Source organism: Amphibalanus amphitrite, unplaced genomic scaffold (genome assembly GCF_019059575.1).
Source record: "Amphibalanus amphitrite isolate SeventyFive unplaced genomic scaffold, NRLGWU_Aamphi_draft 000214F_arrow, whole genome shotgun sequence".
In the NCBI taxonomy this organism is placed as follows: Eukaryota; Metazoa; Arthropoda; class Thecostraca; order Balanomorpha; family Balanidae; genus Amphibalanus; species Amphibalanus amphitrite.
In genome coordinates, this window is record NW_024881709.1 from 635204 (window position 1) to 660762 (window position 25559).

The 25559-nt window shown below is 47.9% G+C and overlaps 1 protein-coding gene across 2 annotated transcripts in view; it reads left to right on the forward strand.

Annotated features, from left to right (window-relative positions):
- The window catches only part of LOC122385318 (adenine phosphoribosyltransferase-like), a 55033-nt gene extending 29476 nt beyond the window's left edge, over positions 1 to 25557 (forward strand). Inside the window, exons 3-6 of one of the 2 annotated variants that reach the window (XM_043373504.1) lie at positions 22391 to 22499; positions 23350 to 23533; positions 23741 to 23953; positions 24218 to 25557. In XM_043373504.1, the coding sequence (XP_043229439.1) occupies positions 22392 to 22499; positions 23350 to 23533; positions 23741 to 23953; positions 24218 to 24456 (744 nt within the window). In that variant the 5' untranslated portion in view covers position 22391 and the 3' untranslated portion in view covers positions 24457 to 25557. Of the gene's footprint in view, positions 1 to 22390; positions 22500 to 23349; positions 23534 to 23740; positions 23954 to 24217 lie in introns of those variants that run through there. The other variant, XM_043373510.1, reaches the window with a different exon arrangement.
- Positions 25558 to 25559: the final 2 nt, after the last annotated feature.

Genomic DNA, 25559 nt, shown 5'->3' on the forward strand with positions numbered 1-25559 from the left:
CGAATGATGTGCAATATGATCTCATTCACTCAGCTTCGTGGCCTGACCCGACTGTTAACCATCTCTGTAGCGGCGCTGTTTGTCCAGCGCCGCGCTGGTTGGCTTTGCCGCGGACTCGAGCGGTCACGTGATGCCCGGGGGCTGGCTGCCGGCTGGGCCGCCCGGTCGGGGAGCGGAGCCAAATACACGGCAGTGTGCTGACCCGAGGTCAGCGACTTAAGCTGACTTCACCAGAACAAACAGTATACCATTCGACGCGCCGGAGCTAGGCAAACACAAAGATGCTAAAATCGCGGCTCTGCGACCATTTGTTGCGAAGTTATCTATCAAAAACCGGACCCGTAATTGTGGGTCACTTGAAATGACCTCAGGGGTCACCAATGAACCCGAGACCTTAAAATATGGTATCATTCGATGCATCTTGTAACGGCGCACATGTTCGTTTTTTCCGCAAGGTTCTAGCTCCATTAGAGGCGAAACGGCGAGCTGGGGTCGTACCGACCCCCGGAAACTCATTTTGTATACATTTAAATGAGGAACTTATAGAAAGAACACCCTTCTAATTTTTTGCATGTCGATTTTAAAGGACCTGAGGTTTATTTTGAAAAAATAAAAATGGCAACAATTTTGGTCCCAAGCAGGGCTGCGGAGTCGGAGTCGGAGTCGGAGTCGGAGTCGGTCGGAGTCGACAGTTGTGACCGGAGTCGGAGTCGAAGTCGGAGTCGATTTTAGAAACCCGAGCCGGAGTCGGAGTCGGAGTCACCGAAAATCTGTCGACTCCGCAGCCCTGCTAGGTCTGGGGAGTCGGAGTCGGGAGTTGGAGTCGGTCGGAGTCGACAATTCTGCCCGGAGTCGGAGTCGGAGTCGGAGCTGGTTTTTGAAAGCCGGAGTCGGAGTCGGAGTCGGAGTCGCCGAAAATCCATCGACTCCGCAGCCCTGGTCCCAAGGGCCATTATAGACAATTTGAAAAAAATACTACGACTTTTTTCAATATGTTAAGCTTTTCTTTCCAATTTTAAAAATACTGTATTAATCTTTGATTCATTGTTAGTTCAAAGCTGTTTACCGTTTGTTGCTTGCTTAGCTCGTTTTTGAGTTATAGCTCATCAAACTCACCCTTACAATCTGAAGTTTAGAAAATATTATGCAATGTAACTCAAAAAGTTTTGATCTGAGAAGTCTGATATTTTGACAGGTGTTTTTGGAGCCTATGATTACCCCTTGTACCAATTTTCATTCAAATCTGAGAGATGAGGGTGACGGGCCTGGTTCGATCTATCGTGGAATGCCCCAGATGCTATAATTTTGCAGTCATATGTTTATATTATTTTTGTACTATATTTTGTAGGTAGCTACTATATTTTTATAGTTTTATTTTGAGTTAATCGCTAGCATGAATGATAATGCATTTACGCGGATGGATTGGAACAATGAACGATAGAACGATGGACGATGAGAAAAAGAAAGATGGGATGTAGAAACAAAGATGTAGAAGGATGGAAACAACGTCCTTCAAGGCCGGTGGTTCAATGCATATCGATATCCATCTTGTGTCCAAGCCCTTCAGTCGTTCAAACAAAGCAAAGCAGTATAGTCGGCTACAGAATGATGTTCCACTTTTCACAGGCAATTATTTGCCTGGAGTGGTAGGCTGTGCCGCATCACACGGGCTGAGTTCACAAGTTATAGCTTTGTCCCAATGCTCACAATCGACACGCTTAATAGCGTGATAAACGACACAACTTAGCGCTCCGGTCAACTGATAGCTTCTGAGGAGTGGAGCATCATTCTGTAGTCGACTATGCATACTGATACTGGCATGCTTTTTCAAAATCTCTACTTCTCCGCTTTTCCGCCAGAAACCTCATCCGCTCCTCCGTGAGAAAACTCCTCTCCGTTCGAGGCCCCCTCTCCTCTCCGTTCGAGGCCCCCTCTCCTCCGTTCTAGATCTCCTTCGCTTCTCCACTGGAGGCCTCCTTCTCTCCCCCGAGACCTGTGCCCCTCCGTCTTAGCCGCCCCCTTCGCTCTCCGGGCCGACGAACGTGCCGTGTCCGTAAAGTCAATGACCATCGCCGCCTAATGTCACTGCCAGGAACTTGTTTGGCGGTAGGGCAAGGGGGCGAGTGACACCGGGTGACTCTTCGTGATAAAGACGGCCATAAACGGGCCGCCGCTGCAGCGGCGCCGGCCGTTCAGTCTGTGACTGATTAACTGAACTCTCACCAGCAGTACTTTCAGTTACACCATTACATCGTACAAAGAAACGACCGGAAACGAACAACCGCGTCAAGAAAAGAATGAAGTCCGCCTGACGGTGCTTGGTTGGGTACTTGCTGATTCGCAAGGATTCCTCTCGAGATGCGGCGTAAAGGCAGTTCCATAAACACGACGTATTCCTAATGGTAATGCTAGTTCTAATGTACCTTAATCCTGCAGAACGATCCTCTATTTGAGGTGTTGCCGCTAGTTTGGTGTGCCGTTTTATGGCTGAGGCGGCGGCGCGGCCCTGCACCGCCAGCATGGCGTCGGTGGGTGTTCGCGGAACCCGGCGCGTTGCGTGCGGCGCCGCGGCGATCAGCGGCGCGGCGCGGCGGACACGACGCGCCGCGAGCGTCGCCGCTCGCCACCGGCGCCGCTAACACTGCCATCGGGCGGCCATTTCGCGCCGCCGACGACTATTGCATGTCCGACATGGCCGGCCGACTTTTCCAGCATTATTATATCCCGGGAGCATTGTGTGCCACTCGGCTCGTAAACTGTTTATTTCAGACTTTGCAGGGCAACTGATAATTACATATTTGCTACGGTGAAACTCAGAATAATTGAATGTCATTCTGGTGAAATATATTCACGCTAAAATTGAGGCAATAAAGGGCATTATGCGGTCGTAAATTATATTTTTATTCGCCATTGGCCGGCGGGTGACGACGGCGTCCGCTGTGGGATGGGGAGAGGGGGGGGGGTGCTGGGACAGCTCTCCGTCTGCAGGCACCTTTTAATGACCCGAGGTTGGCGGCAGCGCGACGGCCGCGGCTAATGATCGCCCGGCCCCGGCCCCGGGCCGGCCCCAGTGGTACTGCCGCCCTTGGTCGTACGGCCCTCGGCAGCCCGGCTGTCAATCCGGCCGAAATGGCGACAAAACTGACTTATTGTTGTGATCTTTTGTCATACGTATTGGCGGCATAACTAGGAACAGCGGAAACAAAATGACCATTACCTAAGTCTTCGTCCTTAGGTAAAACTATGACAAATGATGCAAAACCATACACCTATGCTTTGTAAATGACTGATAAGATCGAGCTTTATCTATTACATTCAGGTATTACATTTAACAAACGTCTTTTTCATCTGAACCCATCCCAGCATCTTTTTAGTCTCGACATTAGAAACAAAACAGTCACTTCATTGCTTGATTTCAAAGGTTTTCAATGAGATCCGGATTCCGGAATCACAAAAAAAAAAAAATGTTAAGCGATGGCTGTGATTCCCTGCAACTCTCCGGCTATTGTTCTTCGCTTTGTCCATCTCGACAGGACCATGTTGTGTGTGAGGAAAAGCGGCTCATATACACGTAGGTAGGTGTTGGCTTCCCTGCACGACGGATGAAAGGCAGCTTTAACAACATTCCGTCTTGGGCTCTTCAGCGGCGGATAGCCATGAAGGAGCATCCTGTCAGTTGGCCAAGGTGTTCGTCACTCACCGGTATTTCCCAGTTGGTCATCAAAGTGTTAGTCACAGGTGAGCAATGGCCGGAGTGACCAGCTCATTGTACCGAGAAGGCATGAGGGGTCTACAAATTACAATCCGCATGGTTGTGGAGACTTCATGCAATTTCATGCTTGTTGTTGAAGACAAATGTTCAGAGTATAGCCACACGTTTCCGCAACATTGGTCAATGAAAATACAGTATCATTATTTACACAATGGTCAGATTTCGAAAGTACCTATTTCGCTACAATGACTAAAGCGCCTACTGCTGCCACGTCTTGTGGCTGTCTGTGAGAGATTCAATAACTGAAATGCTAAAATACTTATTCAAAAACTCTAGCGCTTACCCCTTGACTGCGAAAAAAATGGGGCGATATCTTGTGAACTTTCATGTTGTTTGTCCTTTACGAGGTAGGTATGTACAATAATGACATATGTTTCTTATCGAATGGTAGTTTATGAGAAAGTGGCTGTCGCAGGTTTGTGTTCATGCTGCTGTGTCTGCGATGTGACGGTCTTCCGGCATTTTCAGCATTGACAACAATAAACGTCCGGTAATCAGTCATTCGTGCGACAAATTCCCGCTCCAGCTTATTTACCGACCATTGCATTCAGGGAGGCGAGCTAGAATTACCATTCACTGTAACTCGAAGGGGCATCGTATAAATACGTTTTCATTCCGGTAACCATTCCGTTGCGATACAGAATGGCTACCGGAACCAGAAAGTCATGTTACAATACATACAGCGTCTTTAGTTTTGCCTCACGTTGATGGGATATGCTAAGCTATATTAGCCGTTCCTACGACGGTTACCTGGCGAATGCACCAAGCTTGACCAAATCTGCAACAATTTTTTACAACAAATATAGCCCGATGACGTCTGATGAACTGTAAAATCAGGTATGTAAGTAACTAGTGCAACCCTAGCAGATAACTACTTGGAAACACAATGAACCTAATTCGACCAACTCTGCACCAAATATGAGCCAAATTTGAACCAAATAGCCGCCTTAAGCCGCCATGAAAACGGTTTTAGTCCAACAGACACAGACAGATAGACAAACAGAAAATTATTCTAGACCATACCGGTCCCTAAAAATCCCTTACACCATAAAAACACGCAAAGACACATGCTACAAAACACACTACATATAGAGCACACACTATGTAGAACTGATAAGTTTCGTGCGGTCAAATTGGTGAAGAAGTGCTTTTTTTGTGGCAGAGAATGTTTTGTTTTGCACATGCGGGTTCAACACATGAGACGCACGCACAGGAGATCGAAAATGTAGGGAAAAAGTGCACGAGTATCGCCCTATAATCATTTTACATGTTCCCGTTTTTTTTTTACTGCTGTAATAAATCGCATGCTAATAACTCTTTCCAAATGAACCTGGAAATGCAAATTTTACGCCCTTTTCAGAAATCATATAATTTCAAATGGATTGATTTGATTCATTGATGGTGTGAGCATGGATGAGATAACACGTGTGACGATATTGGTTACAAATTCTGTTTTCACTTTTTTCGAAGAAAAATATCACAATCATATCAGGCTGTTACCTATATCAGCCTATGTTTTCATTAGAAGCACTTTTGACGAACCATAGACAATTAATTTTCGATACAACTATATAAACGTATAGACTATAGGTCGATGTTACATAAGCATCTATCTATGGAACAATTTGCTCATCGGTTGGTACATACTAGTGATGTCAATTACGGAAAATCGGAATACCGATACCAAACCAAATACCAACCAAAACCACGGGAAAATACCGAAACCAAACCAACTTGGGAAACTGAGGGAACTACCAACTTTTTACCGATTTCTTAGCCTCTTATACATTAGTGAGGGCTTATGATACCAACAAAATACCAAACACATTACGATTGAAATACCAAATACCAAGTTGGTATCGGTTTGGTATCGGTATACCAAAAAGTTGGTAACCGATTGACATCTCTAGTACATACGTACCCATTGCTCGGGACAAGAGGTAGGTACCTATATGTTATGCTTCGGTTTCTTCATCAAAATCGTGTAGATATAAGATATATCAAGGCAAAGCATATAACCCATCTTGTTTTCTTCGGTTTTGCATTACATTCAAACGCTTTTGAAATATTACTCAAAAATTGCTCGTGCGATTTTTCTTCATCCTGTTTTCGGGTATTGCCTGAAGTGCTATTGAATAAAAGCTCAAAGAAGAGTGGTCTGACACCGTTCGGTGTTAGCCTGCCGCTGCAGCGTGGGGTCGCTGGGTGCGGCGCCATTTTGTTTTTCACCGAGTGATAATTAGTGACAGCCGGTATCAGCGTATCGGGTCGAGCGTGGTGCGCATGCGCGCTCGGGCCGGCCCGGTCCGTGGGGGCCGGTGCGACCGGTGCCATTCGCCTTGTCCCTGGTCCGTCGCCCGCACCGGCAGAGCAGACTGCGCGCGGCAGGGCACCCCGAGTCCGCGTACGACGGAAGACTGACCAACGGCCACCGGCCACTGTCAGGGGCGATCAGTCAATCAGTCACCTTCAGTGACAGTCTGACAGGGGACGACAGTCACTGTCAGGGGCCGACAGTCGAAGACAGACAGGTTTCGGTGGCCAGTCTCGGGCCCGACAGAAGACAGGCGGTAGAACTGTGATCGCCGGATAAACTGAGAAGTGGACTTTTCGACAGATTTCAGGTGAGGGTTTGAGGAAGACGTGTCCTGTCCTTATATTCAGAAACCTTTAGTTGGCCGACTTTATTGTAAAAACATCAAAAAGCTCGCTTTGATGATAGTCAAAGACTTTATCCTTAAAAGTGGTGGCCAGCTTTGACATATAACTTATTTAAATGCTTATTGCTTGCGAATGATTGGCTTGAAAGTTCTGAACTGTTGTGTTAACAGTTAAAGCAACACCTTTTGGAATTACCCATTTCGCTATAAAAATGTTTCTTTTATTCTTTAGCCTATTAGTATTTTGAAACAACACATAATATGTAGTTTGAGCAGTAATTTTAAACGGCTGGAAACATGGGATAACCGAGAAATTTATGACATCTTTTTAGGGAATAAAAATTGAACGCTCACTAACACGCCACCCAATAATTGTACCTTGATCACAACGTAAGTGAATATGCTGTATGCTTTAGTGATTCGAAAGTCATTACTTTCTTTCATTATCAGCATTGTGACATATTATAGTGCATGTATGGCCTAAACTTTTGAATTCATTTTGAAAGGGGGAAAAACGCAAGAATTCTTGCGTTTTTCCCCCTTTTAAAATGAATTCAAAAGTTTAGGCCATACATGCACTATAATATGTCACACCTGTCTATTGATAATCCTCAACATTATCAGCATTGTTTCGTTAAATATGCTTCTTTCTCCCCCCCCCCTCCCGAAACATGGAATGGTTTGTTGCTAATTCAGGCCCTGTGTGCTGTCGTATATATGCTTCCAAAGTGCTGATTAAGGTCATTTTTTTGTGAATGTCTCATGCATAACACACAAGGAACGTTACGGATGCAGACGACCTTTGCTGTCGGTGAAACGCGCACCATGAGCAAGGAAGGGCATCGGTCTTTGAACAAGCCGGCGCGGCGGCTGGCGAGAGCTCAGCTCGAGCGGTTTCAGCGCTCGCTGTTCACTTCTGACGGAGAGGTGAATCGCTTGTGATAGAGTTATGCGTTCGTGTATCCGATAATAACTGAACATTGTCGAAATCAGGAACTCGAAGGCGCTAAGACATAAGTGGTGAGATATTTGCTGTTTTATTTTCAATCAATAACTAAGTAAAGACGGTGTCATTCAGGCATTAAATAAGCCGCCCCCCGTCACCGGCTAACTGGCTAGTGCTGAAGCAGTTCTATGACCGTCATCAAAGACAAAGTCGAACCAGGAAGAAAAGCATTCATAACACGAGGGCTGGTCCATTTATTCGTCAATGTTTGAGCATTGAACACTAGATGATTCTTTACAAATCAGGGTTTAATGTGGGAGTTGGGCGGCCTCCAGTCGAGTGGGAACGGGTGAGCTACCAGAAAATACGTCATCATAAAAATTTGGTGCCCCTCTATGGCGACTGGTATATATGGGAACTCGCACGTTTGAAACCAATGTAACCTCCAAATGCTATTTTATGGAGAGTGCTTTAAAGTTAAATGCTGTTAAATCCTGTGTTAAAACCCGCGCCGGGCCGGGGGTGTTTGAACATCCCCCTGCGGTTTTTCGCAGATATCTAAAAAACGGCGACGCGGAGCGCCGCCATTTTTAGCACACCTGTTTGTGTATTTGTTCCGCACATGTTGTGAAAATTTCAGATCCAGGTCGCCCTAGGTCAGGTCACCAGGTCACGCCAAGTGACCTCACCACAGAAAAAAATAAGAATGCTCGTCATAGCTACACCAATTGATCGATGGCCTTAAAACTTTCAGCGATTCATCAGAGCAACATTATCTATAAAATGTTTATCTCGGAATTTTGATATCGGTGACCTAAGGTCAGGTCAATTTTGCGGCCTCTCCATTCAATGGGAGAAAATTGAAAAGCGTCTGTTTTGCACGAACGCTGTTCTAGACACTCTCAAACATCGAGATGTAGGTAAGATTGACACACTGAACCGGAAAATGGCAACTGTGACCCCTCGTCATGTCCCCGAGGTCATCTCAGGTCACGAACAGAATCTAACAGTTTTTCGCTAATAACTTCTGATAGAGGCGTGCTAGAGCGCTGAAAACGCCTTAGATGTGTTCGGCTCGACGTTACGGATCGACTGATCCGTAACGTGAAAAGGTCATGCAACATGACCTTTCGGTCATGTTGCATGACCGAAAGGTCATGCAACATGACCTTTTCCGGTCAGGTCATGACCTTGACCTGAGATCAAATTTTCAAGTTGACCTTTCAAGGTCAAATTATAGTTCATTCGACGCGTCTCGACGAGAGGAACACGATGCTGGCAACAGTAATGTCATGGCTCTTTCGAGTCAAAAGTTATTGCCGAAAAAAAAAAACGTTTTTCGTAAAAACGGCTATTTTTGGAGTTTTTGCCCTCTGGAGGCCAAACCGTTGACCTGAGGTCAAAGGATAAACCGTTGACCTGAGGTCAAATCTGAGAATATTACTTAGAAAGGTCTGTAAAAGGGCTATCGAATGCGCTTTTCCGCAGCGCTGTAGCTCTATCGGTTCCCGAGATAGCCGTCGGCAGTTTCCAAAATGTTGAAATAGTCAACATTTTACCTTTAGTGACCTCTGGTCAAGGCCTCGTCTAACATGTTAACTGGGGGGCAAACCCCCGGAGTCATCGGCCTGTCCCCCCCCCCCCCCAGTCAGGGCAAAAAGTCACTACTGGGGCCGGGGTCGGCAATAGCCAAAAGGCAAACGAGTTTTTATTTCGAGGCGTCAGTGCACATAAAAACAAATGCGTAAACGAAGCAATGTGAGCACATTGATATACCCGATTACCTAGGGCTGTTATCAAGTGTTTATTTTGTTTACCTGAACCATTTTTTTTCGCTCACCAATACGTTACATTTCGTCTTTTCAGGCGCCCAACTCCGTGTCCCGGATATTCTTTTTTTTATAAATTTAGTCCGAACCTTTTGAATGGAAGAATTCACAAGGACAGAGCCCCCGCTAAGCAGAGCTTGTTGCGTTGGCCCTGCCCTCTACCCTCCGATCGCGCAATTCCTGATCTATGGCAGAATTTAGAGCCCAAAGTTTAACGTATGCACATAGCCGCGCACGGCCGGTCCCCTCACTGACTTCGACTGGCTACGGCCTGCCACCAACCGTAACCATACTCGCCAGGAGGCTCATAAACATCGAGCGACTCTGTCGCGCTTCGAACCCGGACTATTATAACCGGGACGCGTGCCCTCACCACGCGGAGTCCAACGCTCTACCGGCAAAAAATTATCCTTTACGTATCAATCTGTTGTTTCTGTCCACAGGGCGTCAATCTCTTGTTTTTGCCTATCGTCGTCCTCACTATATGCGGCGTCCAACTGCTGGCTGGACGGACACCGGTGTGCGGCTTGAGTGGCTCCTAATCGTAATGAAGCAGGCTCCCGTTCTGGGTGGTCGTACGTGGGCGCAGATTGGTGGTCTGTCTGTGGGGACGGGAACTAACAGCTGGATTATCTAAAGAAGTCGGCATGGAGTCCCGGAGGGCAAATACCAGCCACTTAGGGTCCCGATGGGCGTCGCCTCAAATTGCACTACTACACGGGAAAATCTTCATTTTTGTTTAGTTTATAGCCTCTGACGACCTTAAAGGTAGTGTGCCACCTTCCAATGACTTCCCATTTTATTTTTCCTAGGATAAGAAGCTTCTGTTTTTACCTAATATCGCAAAAAAATTAAAAATGGGCCTAAAATAGTGCTTTTTTTCGCCTAAAAGTTTATCGGTTTTTCGATATGTATAACAACTGTAGTGGGCTGACCTGCAAACAGGCGTCGGCAACAATCGCGAATGCGGCGCACATGTGACAATAAGCAAAGGTCATTATAGAGATTATAGAGTTACGACGTACGGGAATGAGTTACCTATCAGCTGTCTAATCGTAGACAACACGATGTCGAATTTAAACTGTAAGCCTGTATTGGTATTGTTTCTTTAATTTGGCTGTCGAACATTAATTTATGGTTTGAAATATTATTTTATGTAAAATAATTGATATAAAACAGCCGTCTCTAAAGTTATGACCCCATCTCACCACATGAAAGTGGCAGAAATGACAATGATCAGCTGACGCATTTTCTTGGCCGAAATCAGAGCGCGCGGCCCGACGCACCACCACCGCACCACAAAGTATGAGCAGAAGCCGCGCCCAAAGCCAGGGCCCCGGTAACGTGAGGAAGCCGAGTCAGGGCAGCGTGCGCTGACCCAAGCCGGGGCCGCGGCTTTGGGCGCGGTCTACCGCATCCCCGGGCTATCACATGACACCGGGAGGACGCGCGGCCCCGGCTTGGGTCAGCGCACGCTGCCCCGACTCGGCTACCTCACGTTGCTGGGGCCCTGGCTTTGGGCGCAGTCTACCGCACCACCTAACAGGCATGTTCGAAACCGCAGGAGATGATGATGAACGGGTTTATCGAAACTTGATTGGATGAGCCTATCGGTAATAGCGATTTCAGTGTGTGCATTTATTGTTCATAGTGGTGTGAAATGTGGTTGGGGTACGACCGACAACCCGTCGGGGCGAATTTCGCACTGGGGTACTCAAAATTTGAAGAATTTAAGACGTTTCCATGAGTTTTGAAGGTATGGATAAGTTCTAAAAATCCGGTTCTCCTTATCTGGGCCATTAACTCCATACGGTCCAGGAAAGCTGGCACACTACCTTTAAGGTTGTTTCGGAGATCCACGGCGATTACGGATAATCCACCTGAGAGGCCATCAGTCTCCAAGTCGATAAAGTTGATACACAGGCATTACACTGGTCTGAGGGAGCCCTACGTGGGAAAATACGGTCTCCACTCAGATTGACCCTTAAAGCCTGGTATGAATCATATAAAACCAGTGTGGGCTACCATAGAGGAAGACGTGGGTCCAAAAGCTGGCATTAGCCCTCAGAGCTCGGCATCGAGCGTTCAGAAGTGGGCGGGGCCCATCAGAAACCGATGTGGTTCGCAAAAAAATATATGCGTGTGGGCCCTCGACATAAGGCTCGGCATGTAAATTCCTTAGACAAGGCACTGCCACTCAAACAACCGCTCAACACCGAGAAGTGTGATTATTACTGTCTGATGGGGCAATGTGAGGAGGCTACAAACTAATATAAAAGCATGGGTCGGATTGCCTACTATTTTTCTTCTTAAATATTCATGGTGTCAGGGCTGTGATAAAAAAATAAGTGGTCTAAATCCGGCGAGAAAACAGGATTTGGGGGTACCCTAGGCTTGGCTCCATCAGTCTCTGCCCCCCCCCCCAGTGAAAATTCCTTAGACGAGGCCCTGCCTCTGGTGACCTGACCTTTGACCTGACCCAAAAAATGACTGAAGTGTTTTCGTCCTTATTTTGGACGTTCTTTTGATTGTCGCTTACCGCGTGTCGCTACGTGGCCCAGGAGCCGAGTTAGAAAGGGGGGGGGGGTGTTCAGACCCGCCGGCCCGGCGCGGAATCTCAGAGCACCGGCCCGGCGTGGGTTAAGAACACATGATTTGCTGTGTTAAAACAGCATAAGGAATCAACGTTTATTCTGGCTTTCTATGCACAAAATAAAAAGCGTCATTTTGACTTCGACACACTTTATTGCTACTGGCTCTTCATCTTCAGTCTTCGTGCCTTTTTATTTGTTCAAACTGTTTCAAACTTTCAATGATCGCCGTGCCCACTTTCCACTTTATTCGATACTCTGACTCCGTTCGTGTCAGGAATTGAGTCCTATGAAAAGATTCGGTCATTTCGGTGGTAACTTTACTGCGATGTTGAGGCATTCGCATCCGAGTACCAAAGCGCCAAACAAACAGCATTCTATGCCCATTGCCCATCTCAGAGTACATGTTTACACTCCCATTCATTGCAACACTGCAGCGTAACGAGACGAGTTAAAAACTCGATCAGACTCTCACGCTGTGTCGGCGGATTGATGCGCAAAATATATCAGCGATCATGAGACACTTGCAGGAGTCAGCGGCCCCATTTTGCGTCAAACTTAATGACAAATATCTAACATCTGTCCGAATAGAAATGCCATTTGCTGCAGTAACAGCAAAGTAGTTGGCATATGTTAAATGTTTGTCATGTTGAATGGTCTGCTTGTGTTGAATGGTCATCAATCGTTTAAAAGGTTTTTGTGCCGCTAGGCAGTTTTACAGCTGGACTTTGACGGATTTATAACGGTTGTCATGAACTGGAAAGAACAGTTTTTAGCAGCAGTAAAGAAGCTGTTTCATATAAAGTTTGACATTCTTCTTTGCTTCAGACTTTTTTCATCGTCGACAATCCTTTTCGGGGCCATGAGTCATTGCATATGTAAATCTATCGCCTGTAAAGACTATCTTTCTCAGTTGAAGAAAACTTCACAGATCTTTTACCTTATATAAGACCTTAAAGACGAACTAGACATTTTTTTTTTTGTATGAGAGGTAACTAGATATGAACCTAACATCCGAGCTCATTCATTCTGTAATTAAGGATTGTCGCTCTAGCCACGATGTTTGGTGGTGACTTGGGTGTAAACGTGCAGCAGTGTCATGGTTATCATTCCATCGGTTCATTACAAAGCGACTTCCCAAATGAACATCAGCGACCGGTGCCCAATCGGGCGGCCCCGCTGCGTTAATTTAGAATGTCCCAGCGCCGCTTTAGCGGTATTGGACCCACCATTATATAGCCGTCTCATAGCCAAACTGTACAGTAGCCTTGCCGCAATGGTGAATGTCCTGTGCAATTCCGTTCGTATTAGTACGACCGATACCTGCTTTATAGTCTAGCCGAGGTGGCTTTTGCGGTTGTTACAGGCTGTCGTGTTGTAATTGTGGCTTTAATAGTGCTGTGGTCGATATTGTTTCTCATTCATGTTCAAATAAGTGCGTGGCTTGTCCGCCTTGCGGTTATATCGTGTAATTGGTAAGGTAATATCACTTTATTATTGAGAAGATATTGTTTCCATTAATTCTTCCTTTGGTATGTGTTTTTATGAACAGTATTACACTGTTTGTATATACAGTGGATTCTGCTGTTCAAATTTCCATATTTCCATCTAAATGCCTACTCATCACGAAGGTCCCGTCATTGTTTGAAGAGCTAAACAGTTAACAAAACTGCATATAATTATAACCGAAGGTTTGTTGTCAATAGTTAAAACGCTATTCGTTAGAATTGTGACTTTCCATTGAAAACCAAATCTGAGTTCCCTGACAATATTACAAAAGCTGCTTGAGATCAGGCCTAGTCTTATGAATTTCTTGCTGGACGTGGAGGCTCATATATGTATGTATAGTTACGTAGCTTAGCTTTTATCATGTCTGCTACCACGCTATATAATGCGTGTTGAAAGTGTTTTGCTCAACAGGGTGCATTTTTACAGACACTAAATTTTCGCCATCCTAGCAGGAAGTGACGTTTAGAGATAGAGCTATTTTGTAATGTCAGTTTCTAATTCAAACAACATTTTTGTCGTTCCTTTTGAAATAAAACTGTCATTTAATGTTATTTAACGCGCATATGAATTGTCGACGGGCGTAAGAGCATTTTAAGTGGCAACTTTGTGCTTAACCACTGTTTGCGCCGAGGTCATTGGGTAACGTAGCTGCTCTAAATGCTGGTGGAGGGAGAGACTGGCGTTTATGGAAGGTCATTATTTGGGGGCAGCGAACTGGATTAAATCCGAGCAACGGCATTGTCGCTAGTCACGACACTGCTCATCGTTTGATATAATTTGCTTGTAAGTGCATGTCTATAGTAGGCACCGGAAGTTAAACTACCTCCAGGAAGCCAATGACTTCATATTTGTGTTGATCGCACCAACCCGAAATGTTGGCATCGAAGTTTGCATCGGTAACTGTCCAAATGTGCGCGCCATGAGCTAGCTGCCCTCGCTTTCCAATGAATTATCTAACAGATGCCCAAGACACAAATCGGCCAATTTCAATATTTACAAGTTTCTGTGGGGTACTTTGAAACCGCGCATAACTTTATGATTTACAAATGGATCGGCATTCATAATTAAAAGCGACAATTTGTCCCTCTTAGTGGGTCATTGTTTCATTGCTCAGAAATGGGTTTGGGCCATTGCCCTGCTATTAGCTTGGTCACAAGTCTCCACAATCAATACAAACACGTGTCGCCGGTCTACCTGCCACTACTGCACAGTAGGTACACACGTGGGTCAGCGCCTGCTCAAACGATTTTCTGGATGTGGGATCTTTGATCGCTACAGGATAAGTTAACGACAAACCAAGTACGCTTCAAATATTTTTTTTTGTAAATTTAGTCCGACCCTTTTGAAAGGAAGGATTCACAAGGACAGAGCCACCGCTAAGCGAAGCTTGTTGCTGTGACCCTGCCCTCTACCCGCCGATCGCGCAATTCCGGTTCTATGGCAGAATTTAGAGTCCAAAGAATATTAGCATGCGCACGTAGCCTAGATTGTTGCTAATGACAATGCATCTGGTTTGCTAGTGGCTTGTACGGCCCGTCGTTAGGCTGTATAGGTGGGGTCTGGAGTTTCGATCTTCAAGGATAGCATCTTCCGTTTAACGTCACCGTTTTTTCATTCCTCTCATCTGCACTGAATGAACAGTATATTGCTCAGACGGATTACAAATATGACCACTAATAGGTGTGCTGAACTACTGCCAAGATCGGTCGTTGTCGCTTTAACCCTCGCCGGACCTATTGGTTTTCTACATACGGTGATTTTTTCTACATACGGTGATGGTTTGATCGGTGATTTCGGCCGAGGGGGGGGGGTACGACCCCCCCTCGCCGTTTCGCCCCTGGTGGAGCTAGCGCGTCGCGGAAAAAAAACGAGCGTGTGCGCCGTTACGAGACGCAGAGATTGGTACCCGATTTTAAGGTCCTAGGTCAACCGGTGACCTCTGAGGTCAGGTCAAGTGCCCCAAGGTACGGTTCAGTTTTTGGTGAATAACTTCGCAAAAAACGGCCGCAGAGCGCCGATTTTGGCAGCATCGTGTTCGTCTCGCTCAGGCGCGTCGAATGATATACTTTTTGTCCGGGTCAGGTCAACTTGGGGTGTTGACCTCAGGTCAAGGTCAGGTCAGCACCCCCAGGTCACGAAGTTGGTCGAAAGGGGTCATGTCGCATATCATTCGATTCGGCAGGTCTTCCTGAGTCCATTGGTGGCTTTCCCGACTCGCTAGCTCAATTTGATCAAGAGTTATTGACGAAAAACTAATATGACCTTGATGACGTCATAAATGACGTCACGCAAGGTCAACATTGCAAAAGTGACGCATCTAACCTTGCAAGGAGTGCATCAAATCACGATTCTGTGTGCTTGAGATAGTTGGAGATCGTTCCCGGCGCCAGAATAGCAGTTTTCATTTTTCCCCATTGACTTATAATGGTGAGGTCACGAAAATGACCTGACCTCATATGACCTTCAGGAAAAATCCGAGATATACAAGTTGTGGGACTCATAATGGATACTAGATCCTGCAAGTTTCATTTCCCTGTGACATCTCCTCTGGCAGTGAGGGCGTTGCGAAGTTGCGACATCTGAAGACCGTGCAGAGGTTCACTTATGACGTCATAGGTCAGTGACCTGACCTGACCCAAAAATGCGGTTGGTGTCAAAAGATCCGGCTTGGATCAAAGGTCAGGTATGCCAAGTTTCAGCTCTCTATCGCCAGCGTGTTCGGAGCTATCGCGAAAAAACCCTATGGGGGGGGGGGCGGCACCCGCCCCCCCCTCGGCCGGCGAGGGTTAAATCTTATACAAAACACATGTCAGGAATTGCCCCCTTGCCTCGTAGTCCTTTCTTGAGATCTGGATATGTGCTTTGATGGCCTTTTCGATACCTGCAACTATAACTGGTAGGGACACACCGTCAGAAATTTTTCGATCTTGCTGGTAAGTGCCCGCTGCCGGTGAACATTGTTAAAGCAGACAGGTCGACAATGACCTTTTCTCGCTGGTGAGCTCACACATTACACAGTTCACACCAGCCAAGCCAAAAGGACTGGGCGGCAGACTGTCCCTGCATAGGCGGCGGAACGGGGAGGGCACTAGGGCACCGTGCCCCCCTTTTGATTTTGGCATTTTAACATTATCCCTACATGGGCGGTGCATGGAAAGAATGGGGCCATAAGTCGGCAGTTGCCCCCCCCCCCTTGATTGAAGGTGTCCCGCCGCTACTGTCAGTCCCTGTATGAAAAAAAACAGTCCAATTACATATAGATGGCGATGTTTTGATTAGCTGTATTCAGCTCATTGTCAGCCCACTCCGGGATCTGAATGTTGAGCTCATCGCAGACGGTGGGGTTGTGTTGATGGCTGCCGTATCCTCGCAGTTATTGTGGTTATCGGAGAGTGAGCCGCTTTCATCTGTGTGGCTGAGGCAGGAGTGTTGAAAGATATTCTGAATTGCATTTGTTTTCGCCGCATCACTAAATTTACTGTTTTCAATGGCATTGTTAAAATCAGTAATCTTCAATCGTACCTAACAAAAGATGTCTTATGATGTTACGAATTACTTTTTGTCGTGATAAATCTTTGATCTCCAAAATTATGATAGGCTCATTTACCATTTGTAGAGGCTAGAGTTAACACATGTGATACCCATGTGTGACCTGTGGTAAGCGGTGGCGGAGTTTCATTCCACGGGGCGGACGGGTCGTGTTTGGAACGGGCCGCACACATGCGGGGTCGTCTCTCACAGCCGATGACAGCCAATGGCCGGCGCTAATTAGCTGGGTTATCTACACTGCTGTGTGCTGGTTCTAATAACGGCGCTAACATCTAGTAATGTCAGTGGTAATAGCCCGGCATGGCGAACACAGTGCGGGAGCGGTCGATAGTGGTGATTCATTGTGGAACTGTATGCACACATCGAATGGCAACCGGAGCTACCGGCCGACTACTGACTGCGGACTGTTACCTTTATGATTGCATACACACGTGAACCCAGTGACAATGATTGGTTACAAGGTGATCCACCTAAAAAGCATCGTAAGCAAACTCAGACTCATATCGTTGCCGTAATCGAGGCTTATAATAGCTCAGCGAAATTACCAGCAACCCTCTTTTTGTGTGTCAAAGTTCATTCCAAGTTCAATGAGACACAGCGCATAATTACTTGGCGAACAGAATTCATTATCACTCGTTAAAGTTAATGGCACTCCTTAACAATTTGAGAGGCCCGTACCCAGCGCCAGGGGTGAGGAGACGCCCGCTTGTGACCTGTGTCAGGCGACCAGAGGCTGTGGCCGATCCGTGACCGTCAGGGGACGGCTCAGGGGACGGCGGGTCATAACCGCTGATTGGCATAACCAGTCGCCCCCGTCCCACACCCGCGGCCAGATATTAGTGTCAACACGCCACGGCCGTTTCTTGTTCTGCAGAAGCACTGTGTGACGCAGGCGGTGTTATTTCCGCGATGCTGATTGGCTATCGATTCAAACGACCTGCCGACTTGGCGGCGCCCATTCACAGCTCGGTGCTGGTAAAAGAACGGCGGGCTGGTGAATGTTGACACTGGTAGCCGCGATACTCAATAGATGCTTTGCTGACTCAACGCTTCAATGCTTAACCCGCGACCTGGTGGGGGGGGGCTATTTTTTGCCCCCCCCCCCTCCAGACTTTTCGATATATCTCCAGAACCGCTGCGCCGATCGTCACCAAACTTTCAGTACCCTCCCGGACATCAATTTTACACATGGTGACCAAAAATTTTTCCAAAGGCTATGATAGGTTGGCCGGAAATGACGTCAGAGTGACGTCATGTTCTGCCGTTTTCGACCCAAAAAAGGGTTTCGCGGGAAGAGCTGTCAGGCCTATAGCTTTGCAAATACAGAAAAATGATAAGGACATAAAAGCTGTAGAATTGACAGGGCTACAAAACTGTTATCTCGGATTTTTGAAATTTTTGGATTTTGACCCCCAAAAATCAAAAAATAAATTTTTTGGATATAATGATCGAAAAATCCAAAAAGTTTTTTGAATTTCGCAAAAACCGGAATATATGTGATAGTCCTTACCACCTTCCATCCACATACCAAATTTGAGATTGATACCTCTTTTTTTGGCGAAGTTATAGTGAAAAAACTGTTCAAAATTGATGACGTCAAATTTTCAAACTCAATTTTTAGCAATTCTAGACCCCGTAGCGCAAAACAAAGACCACCATTAGACTCCCCGTGACGAGCTGCATCGAATCAATACCCATATTATGCACAACTATCAACTTTAAATTTTGACCTTTTTTGGCCTGACCTTGACCTGACCTTGACCTGAACTTCACCAGAAAGTGACCTAAGCCGTACCTGATAGTCTTATAACCAACACCATTGAGTTGGAAATGAAAAATTGGCCATAAAACATGCATCACACAACCTTAGTAAAGTTGGGCTCATGTGACCTGACCTGTGACCCTTGGTGACCTGACCTGTGACGTGACCTGGTATTGTCAGTGACCTCTAATAGCAACATATCTACTAGACAACTGACGCCCTATCGCTGATTCTCGACAAAATGCGTTTTCCTCGGTGTTATAGCGCATTCCCTAGAAGACCCGTGAACGGTGAAACATTTCATCTTTGACCTGACCTGTGACAAACGCGACCCAGGTCGCGTTATAAACAGACCCCACCAGTGCGCGGGTTAACGCAAGATGTTTTTTGAATGACTAAATGGCGTACGTGCATATCTGAATGCATAGAGAAACCGAGCATATAGCAGCACACGCTGCTTATGCCAAACTAGACGTTTGCTTGAAAATAAAACATACAAAAAACATTAAAAACATTTAAGAAATCATCGGTTTGCTCTATGAGTGAACCAAGCCGTACAAGTGTAAATAAGTGTTTCTTTCCCACATGCTGACATGAAAGAAGTGAGATGCTTAATTCACTTTGCCTATCATGGAGCACTATTTATACCTACCCACCCTTAATGCCCAGTAGAATGTTCTGACTTCAGTTTCGTAACTGGCAGTTTATTACTTGAACATTCAGGATTGCCCAACAATTAGTGCTTAACCCTCGCCCGCACATGCTATTTTCCCATCCTAGAACGCACATGGGGGGGGGGGGGGTGGTTGCCACCCCCCGCGCCATTTCGTTCCTGTTGGAGATAGAGCTTAGCAGTAAAGACCAAAAAGATTCTTTGGGAAGAGACGAATCCAATGATACCCAGTTTTACCTTCTCAAGTCAGTCATTGACCTTCCAGGTCAGGTCAAACTAAAAAATATTGCTGTTTTGGGTCACCGTTGGATATCAAGTGCGCTGCTTATCAAATACCGATGACGATGCTGTTTTCTGGTGCCAAGCCAGCTAGAACCTCTTTGTCACACTACCCGACCAGAATTTTGCTGCTGAGGTCATTTCAGGTCAAGTTAGGTCAAGGTCAATTATATGTGTTTGTATGTTTGTGTGTGTCTGTGTGTATACTGATGTGTGCACCGATTGTTTTTGGGTCCATATTACATGAAATCATGATCTGAGAAGCTTTTACCAAAAATGCAGTCAAAAAACTTCACAAAAAGTAAATTCAGCTTGCCTAAAACGCAATTATCTTAGATGACCTAGGTTGACCTTGACCCTGACGTTGACCCCTGTACATCGTCGAACAACATGTTCCATGATAGGTGGGAGGTAAGACTGGCAAAAAAGGCCGAAATCAGGGTGTCAAAAGCTCACAAGGCCCATGGCAAGCGAAAGATGTTGAGAATTGGCCATTTGGGTCATGACATGACCTGAAAAACAAGGTCATATCTCCGAAACCAAAAATCACAGAAACTTGAAATTTTCAGTGGACATCAAGAAAGGATAGAGGAGCAGCTATACGAAAAATCAGCCTTCTAGCTCTAAAAATGTTGAGTGCAGAGCAGAAAGACTACCTGGGGGGGTGGCAACCACCCCCCCCCCCATGTGCGGGCGAGGGAAGAACGAACAACTAACGGATACGATTTGACTGCATCAGTTGATGAGTGAAGTTCCTTCTCGTCATTTGTTTCAACAGCTAGCTAATTCAACTATCCCGCCGGCCATCCTTTCAGCCTTTACTGCCGTCTCCTCATATGTCAGCCCACTTTCCGGGCACATGCTCCGCCACCTTTGTGTCTCGATGTCCCCGTCGGCTGTCATCGGGCCGTGTTTTATTTGGCCACTCTCCAGCCGCCGCACTGTCAGTGCCGGCCTCTGACTCCGACTCCGACTCTGACTCGGCGCCCTCCGGTGACCTCTGACCGTCCGAGTCACCTTATCACCCCCCGGCGGCGCCCTTATTGAATCCACAGCACTACAGGCACCAGTATTGAACTACTATTTGAATACAGATTCGGTGTCGGCCGGCGTCGGCGGCAGTTGGCCGCGCTGAAACGAGTCAAGTTGGCCGGTAAATCGGGCCGGCGCCGCGGCCCGATGGCTCTCCACGGCCGCCCAGGGAGCCGTTGGAAATCATCTGGCCGCGGGTCGCCGGGCGCGCGAATAACCAGCAGCCGTGTAACACGGCCCTGAGGACGGCTTGGTGCGGCGGCACAGAGCGGCACAGCACGTCAACTGGCCGCCCGGCGCCGTCTGCCGCCCCCGCCCCCGCCCCCGCCCCGAAAACACGCCGGCCCGCCGCTCTTTATGGACTCGGGCCGCGTGATAAAATGGCGACATAAACTGAATTGAAGATGAAGGAAGGGATTTAATCAGAATCGCGATGCCGCCGCCAGGTTATACGATGCTGCCGGCCGGTCGTGCCGGTCCGAGACGGCCGGCGTCGCTGCAGACGCGCCGACGACGACGATGGCACGAGCCTTTTACGAGATTAACATCTCAAAAAGCGCCGCTCGCCGGCTCGTGCCGACGGGCCAATGGGTCGGCATTGTCGACTGTAGTGGCGACAGAGCGCCGCAGGTCGCCGGAGCCGGCTCTGTGATGCTGTGTCGCCGAGCAGAGGTCGACCTGGAGACGGTGTGTGTCGTAAACGGGACTACGGCGCCGGATCAGCCGCGCCTGGCAAATAGGCGCCGCGAGCTGGTCGGCCGGCAAATGGCCCGCCCCATACGGTGACAGCTATCATCGCGGTACTGAGCCGGGGGCTCGGCGTCGCGTCGTCCCGGCGGTGCTGCCGAGCGTCCCTATACAGGCCGACTAACTGGCGGCGGTGACGGTAAACAGCCGGTGGGCCGCAGCCACCGCTAGAGGGTCGCCGTAGGGGAGGCGCTCGTGAACGTGGGTGATATTGATAATGGAGTGCGATGTTCATAGATGGTAACGATGCCGATGGAAATCATATTCGAGATCAACCCATGTCATAGCTATAGATAAGCGGCATGGATCATTGGATATGCTAATGCTGAATGTGAACCAGTCATATTATTGAGAGAAAAAAAAACTTTAAATGCCGAGTTGCTGAAATTCAGTTTACGGTTTTATGAGCGACTCTCCTCACCCGTCCCAATTACGAAATGAACGTGAATCAACGACCTGTTTCAGTCTTTCTTTACGGCAGCTCAAAGGTTTCGATTGTGTTATGCTTTGATAAAATGTTTCAGATATTTTCAGGATAACAAAATGTGACTATGGTAAAGCATTGAAATTGAACGTCTTTTCTAAGCTTACTAAGTTAACCGTCTATCACAAAATATTTACAGCAGGAGCGAATCACCCGTTTAATTTGTCCTAAGGGAACCATTCGGACCATCTTAATGGCCGGTCTGACTAAGTGTCTGTTGGCACCGGCGCCTCCCCCAGCCCTTCCTGGCTCCGTGGACATTTAGTTAGTTGCGTACACTGGCTGCCTACACTTGACTTGAAGGGCGAAGGCAGTTCCTGTAGGGAGTCTTCCGATCAATCGTCGTGTCAGATGACGGACAGATATTGATGCGAACAAATAAAAGGCCCAATCACAAAGACGAACGCACAGACATTGAATTTACATTACTGTAGGGCACTTATTGGCCGTTTGTTCATTAGCCTGCGCACACAAGAGCCCAATTAGGTACAGGTGCAGTTAAGTTATCCGTTACATTGTGCGTACGTTTTCACACTCGTCTAACGTCTTCGGCACAGGATGAGCGAGCAGCAGCCGAAGATCACCCGCTCGCCGCTGTGCAGTCGGTGTCGCAACCACGGCATCAAGATCAGCCTCAGGGGACACAAACGCTTCTGCGGCTACAAGGTAAGTCTGTGACCATCCGGTCAGCGCTTTGGTGTTAAACTCGGTCTTCGGTGCCTCGGCCGATCAGCGTAGAGCTCCACCGCAGGGTTCATCCCAGGCGGCTCCGTTCAGCACTACGTGGGACAGTGAATGAGGCTTTTAATCCGTTAACCGACGTTCTAGTCTAGACGTTCCATTGGGAGTTATTTTGTAGTTAGTACTTAGTAGGTATGTTAAAACAAACCTGACCCATTTTTGAGGAAGGCTACTGTATAGGCTTGTATAATGCCTGCAAGACAAAGTATTGCACCAGGTTGCATCATACGACAACAAATACAATGATGCGATTGCGACCTTTGGTATAACAAACCTACCAAGAACCGTAACACATGACTACATACGACCACCATCATTGCACGTCAGCGCTCCCGTTTTGCCGAATGCATTATACATTGTACGCAGTGCACTGGCTTGATGATACAGTATACCGCCGGTTTACGAGTGCATGATGACCTACGCGTCTGTGGCGCCAAATTTACTACAGCTGTAAATTATGCTACAGCATGGCTCACTGGTCTGGTCTCGTGCACACCGCTCAGGCTGCATTAAATGTAACAGTAGCTACAAACAGATCACAGCCGGACAGGCGGTGTCAGTGGGCGCCAGCGTGGACCCAGAGACACTGCTCATCAGCCGTTAATGCCGGGTCCGCGCCACAGGCAAACATTCGGTATAGTAGTCATTTTCAGCTCAGCAATATACCATTGTGAGAAGAAAAAAACATTCATTGTAGGGTTATAACGGAGTGTTACTTTGTACCTACTTTTCCATAACTCGATTAATGACTTCCTTGGATTTCATGATCCCCTAGGAATGCCTGTGTGACAAGTGCGCTCTGGTGAAGGCCCGCCAGCGCGTGATGGCTCGCCAGGTAGCGCTGAGGCGCGCACAAGAGCACGAGGAGGTCCGCGGACAGGCGACCGTGTTTCCGCCGGTGCTGCCCTCCGACGGTGACCGGGAAAGCTCAGCTTCGCCGGCCGGCCGTTCTACGTCCAGTGAGTGGCAAACTATATACAAACACGTTTTACGTCAGTTTTGAGCAATTAAGCAATATTTTTTAATATTTCTTAGCAATGGCCACAGCCCAGCCGGGTTGCTGTGGGCCCGCTCCATTTTCTGTTTCCGCCATTTCGCCACAGCTGTTGATATCTATAAGCTCGCGGTCGGTTTGTCATCTCCCTCCCTACCCCGCCCCCCGCCAGGTCCGACCCCGAGCGGCGCAGCCACCGGCGGCTCTCCCTCCGCTGCCCCCGCCCCCGCCCCTACCCCGGCCGCCGGACCCGGCGCACCGTTCGCCTCTGGTCACTGGCTGCACCAGCTGCTGCACATGCCGGAGGAGGCGCTACACATCCTGCACAGTGTCATCCGGGAGAGCGGCAGCCAGCAGGAGGCGGCCGTGCGACTCATCGCCAGAGGTGAGGGCGAGGGGCGACGGAGGTAGCTATCGGGACGGAGCATGCAACGCTACAGTGGCGTTGACGGGGCAGGGAGGGCTTTTCAATGGCACAGGGCCTAAAGGATATCTATGAAGTGATAGGTCATATCCTGCCTACCTATGTTTTGCTTCGGGGAAATGACATTGCGGTATGATGGTGCCATTGAGTTGTTTAGGTATCGTGCTGTTCTGCAGAATGTTCAGTGCGAATCTCACTCTTCGTTGTTTTGTTTTTGTCCTGCAGCCAGCGGAAAGGCGGCACCACCAATCGTCAGTGAGCTGCCCCCTCCCCCGCCGCCGCCGCCACCGGCCCCTCCGGCAGCGGCGGCGGCGCGGCCGTCGTCGCCCCTGGGGCCGCCGCCGCTGGCGCCCCTGCTGCCGCCCTGGTACGGCCCGCCCCTGGTACCGTACATCCCGCCGGCACTGCTGCCCACCTTCAGCCGGCTGCACCAGCTGTACCTGGCGCGTACCACCGCCCCGTGACCTGACCCGGGTCACTCGGTGACCTGAACCAGTGGTCACGACCCAGTGCAGATGTTTCATGACCTACACTGGTCAATGTAGATACCTACATAGCAACCTGACTCAAGCCACCGCTCCGTGGCCTGACCTGGGTCACTGTGACCTGGACTGAGTCAGTGCAGATGTCCGTGACGTGACCTGGAACAGTGCAGATGCCCTAGACCTGGACGGGGTCGGTGCACATGTTAGTGGCCTGACCCAAGTCAATGCAGATGAACTGTGACCTGACCTGGATCATGGGTCCGGGTCTGCCCCTGGGCTAGTTTAGGGGTGATAATTAGGTTTTCACTGTCATGCGGGCTGAGTTCCCGCTGCATTGAGGCGCGTCGCCGCCGTTATTGATTTTTAACGGGAGGGTAGACTATCCCGTAATGATCGACTGCTGTGCGGCGCAGCCTACGGTCTGTAAGGCCTGCGTGATATTGTGAATGGCGACGTGGTTCCCTGGGGCGTTCGTAATTATTCTCGACATACTTGCTCGATCCTCAGACATTGCTATTAACTGGCTTTGTATCAGAGGTTGTGTCATACGACTATTATAATGTATGTTATTAGAAACATGTCAAGTGATGTATTGAATGTCATTACCGGTTGAAGGTATTATGGTTTGTGGTCATCTCAGTATTGCGATCGAATCTCGCCGAACCCCTCACATTTTGTCAGGTTTCTTATCATGATAAAGTAGAGGCAATCTGTTATTGGATCGTCCATGTTTCAGCTACTTCTAACACATTTTGTTCATAGAAGGTGCCTGTGATTCTGTGATGTCTGTTTAGATCTGTGATGTTTGTGAAAAAGGTACGCATGCGATAGTGACAATATTCCCTTAACAGCACACGTATGGAACGAACATAGAAGAATGCAAGAGTCTATCGCTATCCAATACTCAGTTCTCATTTGTGCTGAAGATAGCAATGCTGAGTGTGCCGTTTAGCCAGTGACGACGTATATTTGGAGCATTAGGTGATGAGAAATGCAGAGTGCATCACGAATGCTTGGTGGGCCCGTCAGGGTGGCGGTTGTTAGTGGTATTTGATGTTCAACCGGTGTCGTGTACATAAAAT